Source organism: Protomyctophum parallelum (assembly GCF_964188405.1).
Source record: "Protomyctophum parallelum genome assembly, chromosome: 16".
Lineage (NCBI taxonomy): Eukaryota > Metazoa > Chordata > Actinopteri > Myctophiformes > Myctophidae > Protomyctophum > Protomyctophum parallelum.
Genome location: NC_139711.1, coordinates 13,850,575 through 13,859,917, shown reverse-complemented (window position 1 = coordinate 13,859,917; position 9,343 = coordinate 13,850,575). Strand labels below are relative to the sequence as shown.

Genomic DNA, 9,343 nt, shown 5'->3' with positions numbered 1-9,343 from the left:
CACCCCTTCCCTACTTCTATACTAGTGAAGCTCTGTTCCATTCTAGTCAAACAGAATCAGGGTGCTGCTGTTGTGTTGGCTCACTGGAAACACTCTGCTACGTCAGTCGGCCTCAAAGTGTCCTTGACTGGGTTCCAAATTGCCCCGTAAGGGTTCCTTACGGTTCCATTTGTACACACTGAGAGTTATGGGTCCTTGAAACTAAAATTGATTGATGATTAGTATCATCAGTAACACCTGTGAAGGAAGTAGGGAAGCGGCCTGGAAGTAGGAAAAGTTATTCTGTGTGCATATAGCCTATTCACAATGAGGATTTTACCCCTGGACCTGACGTTATGGTTCTCTAACCGAGTGTATAAATGGGCATTTGTACACAGAGTCAGACTTCATGACGATAATTTGTACCCCTGGACCGGTCGTTGAGAACTAGTGGGGTAATGTCCACTGCCAGAGCTGCAACTCCAAAGTGTGAGACTGAGTATTTACACTCTTCCGTACGTACAACGGTATTGCACGGTGAAAACAGCTGACCTAACGGTGCAATAAATATGTCGCACACACATCACGGTGCGAGCTTGCAGGCCGGCTGTTTCCCCGTGCGACACCATTGCATGACCAAGAAATTTGAATAAATCAGGCATGTCGACGCTATATATACCAACCATCCTGTCCCCATCTCCACATATGCTCATTTACATGCTGAAAGCAGAACCCTGGTCTCAGACAGTTATTGGAATGTATTGTGTTCAAACTTGGGCATTACTCATCGTTTGGTGGTTATCAGACTGATTGCTATAATGAACAATAATGATTAGACTGTTCAGATTAATCAGTTTGAACGTCCTATTTCTCTCTTTCCCTCCAAAGTATGCATTTACAAGTTTTTACTTTTCGTTGTCTGACATGGTGAACTATGAAGGAGTTGTCTGTAGAACGTTATACATGTTAAAAAACGGACTTCATGTTGGTAGTTGGGTACGTTAACATTCTACTAGTTAAAGTTGTATTTAAGGATTGTTTGTGGAAAAACTCAATGGTTACTGCTTTGATTTTCTTCCAAGATTTTATTTTTTAGGGTTTTTTCTTTTTATGAAAATACCATGTTCGCTTTCTGTGATGCATTGTTTACAAAATAAAATGATTTATATAAAGATGGTGTATATAAATATATCGTATAGAAAATAATACTAGCGTGGTACAAGATTGTCCTCAAAATTATGCATGTACAAGTTATGCTTTAAATCTATCTTCATTTACGTGTCTGGATTGAGTGGTTCCAAAGTTTGCTTCCACTTTTGAGAGGCTATACTGTAGTTTCCAGATTTAACTATTTACAATTGAGGCATTTAGCAGACTCTCTTAATCTGGAGTGATTTACAGTAAGCAGAATCCCCATCCAATCATGTTTTCAGTAGGCAAATTTTGGAACCATATACAGAATAAGTAGAAAAAACATTTTTACCATGAGCGTTTGTGAGGAGGACCAATTATGTGAAGATAAGGCTAAAAATAGGTGTAGTGTTCCCTTAATTTATACTTGGTTGCACACCGCTGGCGTCAAACAGCCCGACCTACAAGCTGTAGGTTGGGCTGTTTTCGGCACCCGATGCCAGCAATGTAGATCGGCCGTTTTTGCCATGCAACAGTAGCGGGCATCTCTTTATTCAAAACCCAAAGCTTAACCAGGAAAGACGGAGAGCTTAGTATATTGCACAGATGGGAGATTTGTGGTCGGGTGCGAGTTAAAGCCCCGAACAGCATGCAGTTGTGTGCCACAGAAGAGGGTACGAAATGGAGTAGGGGGATCTCCCGCTGGGCTGGTGTGCTTGGCTCTGTAAATATTACATTCATCATCTTCTCCATTTCCTGGTTAAACAATGTCTTCTGTTGCGGAAACATTACTGTTTAAGTGGCAACGTTGTAGAGCAATCTAAAAAAAACACACCCTTCAGGCGGCCCCCTGCTGTGTAACAGTAATGAAGGTAATACTGTGGTGGGTCCTGATGGTCTTTTTAACACACACGCGTACACACACCCACAGTAAAACCCTCCGTTAAAGCTGCAATCCATAACTTATTTTTTCATGAATAAAGCGTTATTTTAGACAAATTAAGTATGTATTGTAGTGTATACAATATATAACTAAAACGACTGCGGTGGTTGTAATTGGTCTACCTGCTCCTCTGAGGCCCCATACACGCATATCAAACTCATGGGCAGAACACAGCCATCAAACGCAAATGTTTGGTCAAACCATGTGACTCCCAGGCTCCATACACACATATCAAACACATGTTCTGTCTTGTCCGTGTTTAATGGCCGCCACAATGCTTTTCCAAGACCACCATTAAACACAGACCATTTGTTTGATGGGCAGAACACAGCCATCAAACACAAATGTTTGGTCAAACCATGTGACTCCCATTGGAAAAGCATTGTGGTGGCCATTAAACAGACAGAACATGTTTGATATGTGTGTATGAGGTCTGTGTGTATGGGGCCTAATTGAGATCCTGGCGTTGGGTATGACCGCTCAAAAACGCGATATATCCTCTGTCCAAACGGGCTTTCTGTGTCAGCTAGAACATTAAAGTTAATGGATTGCAGTTTTTATTTAACTCGGAATGTACAAATGGAACCCATAAGGATCCATTGGCACACACTTGAGATACAAATGGATAAATTAACACAGGATATTACTGTGCACTTAAACCAAACCAAATCGTCACTTATTACAAAGTCCAGGTGTTTTACAGGCCAATAGAAGTCAGGAAGAACTGCTCTGGTGCGGAGTTGACATCAGGGAAAAGATGGCAATAAAACACCTGGAAAACATTACATTAAAAAAAAACTAAAAGACATCCCAATACCCATTACATAGCTATACAGCATGGGTGGGAAATAGGTTTTTAACAATCCTATATAATCTACAGTTGTAGATTACCCATGAAAAAACGGATTTATAGAAACTAATTTTGGGGTATGCGTTCAGGATTTGCATGCTTTTGGTTAGACATACCATTGGTCCGATAATGACAACCTATCTCAAACCTTCACCCTAACCTCCCACGGGGCAGCACAGCTAAACCCATCGGTCAAAAAATCCTTAGATTTTGCCTCTGGGGGCACCGCCCGCGTCCGTGTGTACTAGAGACCAGATGTCGGCCCGTTCACTCTCCTTCAGCCCTCCTCTTCCGGTGGTGTGTCTTTTGTTTGTATTCCCACTAACAACAAACTACACATTTTAACGGGAGTGGCCAACAGATTCAGTCTCTCTTGGAATACAGACGTTGTCTTGAGTTTGAATCCTGACATGAAACTTACGGATAGCAGCTTTAAACTGTTAGTTACTGTTGAGCAGTATCATGTATCATTTCACTTTAACTTGTCTTGCACCAAAACAAAAACGTTATGTAAGCGATGTTGCCTCATATCAATGGAGGAGACTCATTTGAGGCCAACATTAAAATATGACTGGCCATAATGAAACGGAACAACCCCCCCCCCCCCCCCCCCCCCCCCCGCCCGCCCAGTAATTCTGGACGGAAGCCGTGGTTTCATTTGTTTTTTTGGGGGGGGGGGGCCTGGCGTCAGTGTGTTCCTCTGGCTCTCCTCACAGCGATCTCCTGGATGTGTCTCCACAGCAGCGACGGGTCCGACTCATTATGTCTTATCAGGGATTCCAAACCCTCCGCCTGCTCCAAGCTCTGCCAGTAGTCCTGAGGCCAAATCTGCAGCCATCTGTGAACAGATATACAAATAGATTAGGCTCATCACATCAGGGCCCCATATCCTAACGAGAAAGCCAATTAATCAGAGCTGTGGGGGGGACTTGTGTCCCCGAGGGGAGACAAATCAAAGTACAGACTACAGAGCAATTAGTTCCTGCTTCCACACTTTGCATACTTATAATGGAATAAGACAAATTTACCCGTCATCCTGGGGCAGGTCCTGCACATCCCCGTACCCTGGGCTGGGCAGCGGGCACCCCATGTGGGAGTTATTGGCCATCTTGGGTCGAGGAGGCAGACTTTGCTTGGGAGCTTTCCGATGGGCCCGTTCAGCCGCCAGCCGAGTGTTCTCTTGGTCGCACACATGACACTCGAATCCGTTGAGGTAGTTGGGTTTGCTCATGTCGTTGACGCCCCACTCGCGCGTCTCCAGGCGTCGCAGCAGGCGCCCGTTGGTGATGCGGCCGGGGTTCTTGAAGTCCAAGTAGCGTGCGTAAGCTTCGTCGTCTTTGTCGAGCGACCGGAGGAACGCGGCAAGGTCCCTCGGCGAGGGGAAGTCGTCTACGACGATGGCCGAACGGTCGTTGGGCATCCAGTCTGCCACGACGGAGGAGCCTCGGTACACGGGCACGCAGCCCTGATGCAGGGGGCGCCACAGCTTCTCCGTCATGTAATCCGGGCACAGGCCGTTTTCCAGCGCCAGGTGGAACTTGTACCGCGCCACGAAGTTCATGAACTGCGGATCCTCGCCCGTCGCGGTGGACGTATCCTCCAGGTGCTGAGGCAGAGCTTTATTGTTCAAGCACTTCCCGAAGGAGTCCACCTGCAACAAGAGATGGGACAGCAGAAAAAGTAACAACTTAGTTTGAATACATATAAAACGTAGACCCCAGTTGTTAGGGTATTTGGCACTGTATTGCACACACACACATACGTGAATCTTGTGTCCTCTGCATTTACCCATCCTAGTGGGTGCTATTAACAGTTTGACTGTTTTTTACGATTAACCCGCATTTTAATCAACCCCCCTTCACTGCTGAGATTGTTGTATTACCTTTAGAGCATACGCTGAATTATTTGGGCTTTTAATCCGCGAAAATCCATCAAAAAAAGCTCCCGTGGTTTGTTATGATCTGTGTGTAGCATCCACCATCTTGGTGCACCCGGAAGACGCACACAAGATTGGTTTCAATGAGGCGTTGCAACCAATGCATTTCCATTGGCCTCAATTTCCCAGAAGCCCTAGCAGCCCACAGCATGTGACGATTTCCGGTTTCGTCATCACAGCGAAGCCATCCAGTCTCATACTCCGCGACGAAGACGGATTTTCTTTTGATTCATTACATTACGGCGGATTAAACACATAAAACAAAAGGCGGGTATGTCCGATACGGCAGCGACATTAACCTGGAGTAATCCATTCGCGGCACGGAAACTGTTAATACAGAGCCCAGGGGAGGGGTTACGCGTCTTGCTCAGGGACACTTTGACCCAGCCTGGGCAGGTTGGAGGGCTCAGGGACACTTTGACCCAGCCTGGGCAGGTTGGAGGGCTCAGGGACACTTTGACCCAGCCTGGCAGCCTGGGCAGGTTGGAGGGCTCAGGGAAACTTTGACCCAGGCTGGGCACGTTGGAGGGCTCAGGGAAACTTTGACCCAGCCTGGGCACGTTGGAGGGCTCAGGGAAACTTTGACCCAGCCTGGGCACGTTGGAGGGCTCAGGGACACTTGTCCTTTTACAGAAGTAGTTCTCAAGGGCGTCCTTACGGGGAACAGTTTGATAACCAGTGCTTTACAGCGGTGGTTCCCAAACCTTTTTAGGCCGTGACCCAAAAAAGAAATTAGACGTTCGCCCGGGACCCAAACTACAAGCTGATCTACAAGCTCACAACAGGTCACAAACTATTTTCACTACTTCTTTTTCACTGAATTTTGTTATTATTTCATGAAAAGTTTTGCTTTCATTGGGAATGTTTTTTGAAAAAGTTTTGAAATAATAATTTAGCAAACAAAAAAACAAATCCCAACCGACCCAGTGTTTGGGGGAACCAGTACCTGGATGTACTTCATGAGCTCCTGCACGTATCGGTCCCTGTTGGACGGGACGTCGCAGTGGGACTGCATGTAGAGCACGGGCGCCAGGCCGTCTCTCCTCCAGCTGTTCTTCTCTGCCAGGGACACGGCGGCGGGCCGCAGCAGGTACTCCAGCGAGGGGAGCCACTGCAGCGTGAGCGGGTAGTCCGACTCCCGGCGGAACGTGGCGGTGTAGTTGAACAGGCGGATGCCCGGCCCGTGGGACAGCACGTAGTTGTTCATGGGAGACTCCTCGTGGAACAGTGCCCACGTCTGGTGGTGGAGGCGAGGGAGCGGCGCCTCGTACGCCCGGAAGTCTGTCCCGTAGAAGATGATGGACGCCGTCCGCTTGTACAGCTGGACCTGGTTTTAGTTTTAGGGGGGGGGGAAAAGTTAAGGTTTACTCGTGGAGTAGTCTTGGAAGCCAGCTATTCCACAATCTTCAAATGCTAAATAGTGTAACTTCTGTTCACAAAATATATTTTACATTTATTTTTTTATTTCTATTTCTGCAAAGCAGCAATTATTTTGCAACGGCTAAACAGAAGTGTGTGTGTTTAGGGTGGATAAATGCTCAATATAAATCGGTAGCATATTGAAACTGGCCATATTGGGCATAAATATTTACTTATCGGTATCGAATCGGTCTCAAAATACTCCTGATTATTTTCACTGATATTTGTGACGCAATAATAGTGTAACCGTCAATGGCCTCGTACTCTCAGAGCAGCCAGTCTGCCCGTCTCTCCCTAGCTGTTAGTGGGGAGCAAAACTAAAATGCCGTAATGCCATAATATAATAATGTAATACATCGCTATCCGATATGACCCTGGAAATAATCGGATATCGGTCATAATTTCAGGATTGATCAGGTCAGCGATTCAATCATCACACCATGGAATGGATTTCAAGCAGCATGCTGCAGTCAGTGCAGTGTATACCTTCCGGTTTCAAGCAGCATGCTGCAGTGTATACCTTCCGGTTGCTCGTGACCATGCAGGAGGAAGTGGCGCAGTCGATCCGCTCCGTGTCGCCGGGGAAGTGGGGGAAGAGGCCCGCGCTCCACCACAGGAGGATGGGCAGGTCCCGGTTGCCGCGCGGGTCGCTGTTCCCGGGGCCTCGGTACGTGCCGATGGAGGTGAACTCCATGGCGCCTACAGAGAGCGCGCCCTGGGGCAGGAAGGCCGCCTGGTCACTGACATCCATCAGGGGCTGCTCCTCCAGGGGCAGGTGGGCGTGGGAGTAGAACAGCAGACACAGCAGTCCCAGCAGGGCCAGACACACACAGGGCACCAGCCTGCCCTTCACCACCACCATCTGGAACAGCGGTAAGAGAGAAGGGACCTTTCATTAGTTCAGACACAATTAGGTTAAGCGTTTGAAGACCCCGCAGGCAAGGGGTAAGCAATAATAATAATACCAAGGTCTAAACGCTATAAAGCGGAAGTTATTTTAATACACAATTGTTATTTTCACCAATCTGTATCGCAGTCTAAAGCGTGTTAATACAATATAACTAGTACATCTGTATGATAGAGACGTAGAGCATTATAATGCATAACCTTTTCAATAAAATAAAGGTTCAATTTGATATATATTTTGATTGGCACATGTTTCACAACTATTCAATGAATTTCACCCTGCAAGCCTCTTCTAAACATCTTCTATCTATATAAACACCACCTGGTAGAGTCAGGGCCGGATCTACCATATGGGCACTTTGGGCACGTGCCCAGGGGCCCTTGGGCACCAGGGGCCCCTAAAAAAAAGATAAAAAAAAAAGGTGTCTAAAAATATGTTTTATTGTTGGTGAGAAGGGCAGCTGAAAAGTGCAATTGTGTCTAAAGCAACAACAATGCGCTAGATTGGCTGTCACTCTGGGGAGGGGTAGGTGACCGGAAATAGGCCAATATAACGGCATAAAACTGCCCCAAAACGGCTACAAAACAGCAAAAATGTTGCGTGTGCGTGAAGGGGGGCCCTTCTAGCTTCAGTGCCCAGGGGCCCTCAGTGGTGTTAATCCGGCCCTGGGTAGAGTATGTTAATACAATACAACTATTACATCTGTACAGCATACAACTAATACTATTACATCTGTATAGCATATGTTAATACAATACAACTAATACTATTACATCTGTATAGCATATGTTAATACAATACTATTACATATGTATGGTAGCGTATGTTAATACTATTACATCTGTATGATAAAGGATGTTAATACAATATAACTACTACATCCATTTGTTAAAGGATGTTAATACTTCTACTACAGCAGCCGTTTGCCGTTTGCACTTACGGATTGCATCTTTAACTAAAACCTTTTTTTTTTAAATCTCCCTCACGGATCATTGATTGTAAATGGTACATTTATATAGCACCTTTATCCAAGGCGCTTTACAGAGATTGTGCATTACATTCACCCATTCACACACACATTCATACACCGATGGCAGCTGAAACCATGCAAGGCACCAACTAGCACATCGGGAGCAATTAGGGGTTCAGTGTCTTGCTCAAGGACACGTCGACAGTAACTCTGGGGGAGCCCGGGTTCGAACTGGCAACCTTACGGTTACCATCCAGGCACTCTACCCCTGAGCCACCACCGTACCACTACCTAGCTAGCTCGCTGTAATTGGGGAGTTTCAAATTGATGAAGATGGTCATGGGTGAACGCATTCCGCCTAGCAAAAGCATTGCTATAACTTTAAGGGAGAAAGTGGAAAGTGACTAGCATCCATATGTCTATTCTAACGTTATCACGTCTGCGTGTTTGAACAGACCCCAGAGAAACAAACAACAAAATAAATACGTTGTCTCTTATTCCTTAGTTGGACTGTGTCTGTGTGAGAGGATCATTAAGGTTCGTTTCTCACCGTTCCTCACTTGCAGCGATCAAAAGCCACCATACTCCAGCAGTGTGTTTGTAATGGATATAGATGAATCAACTAACGTTAATGGAATAATAACGTTAGATGGAGCAGATGATGCAGATCATACACGACAATGAGCCAAAGAATGGAACAAACAGCTGGAGCAATGTTGCCTTATGCCGTGAAAGAAATAAGCAATAAGCAGGGATGTGGGTCCCTGGCAGGCTGAATATTTTCAGATGGGGGGCCGGGGCGGGGGTATGGGGTAATACCGAAGCTAGGGGGTTCTTTCTTGACCACTGGTTTAAACCACATTGGGAAACAAGCCCAAATAAGCAACTACACTTTAGAAAAAAGTCCGTTAAAAACCACAACTACCTATATTTACAAGCAACTTTGGAGAAAAACAAGCCCATAGTCGCTTAAAATGAGCGGACATGGCAACACTGAGCTGGAGTCTTTCTCTGATCTTTCGACTTCTGCTCCCCCAAATGTCTGTTTTACCTCCATCTGCTGGACTGGAGTGGAACAAAGATTTGATTCTATCTTACGTTCTTCTTCTGTGAATGTGTGTGGAATGGATATAGGCTAGCCTACCTATGTATTTTTGCGCACATTATTTTAATCCACTATTTTATACTATTGCCAAGTTGCCATTTAG

General features: G+C 45.9%; 1 protein-coding gene across 1 annotated transcript; it reads right to left on the bottom strand.

Annotated features, from left to right (window-relative positions):
* Positions 1-3,154: 3,154 nt before the first annotated feature.
* On the bottom strand, positions 3,155-8,843 carry pofut4 (protein O-fucosyltransferase 4). The gene is made up of 5 exons (XM_083785970.1): positions 8,686-8,843; positions 6,779-7,120; positions 5,786-6,166; positions 3,932-4,554; positions 3,155-3,741 (listed from the first exon to the last, which is right to left on the bottom strand). Exons 2-5 carry the CDS (start codon positions 7,118-7,120, stop codon positions 3,591-3,593), a joined length of 1,497 nt encoding a protein of 498 aa, XP_083642096.1. The 5' UTR covers positions 8,686-8,843; the 3' UTR covers positions 3,155-3,590.
* Positions 8,844-9,343: the final 500 nt, after the last annotated feature.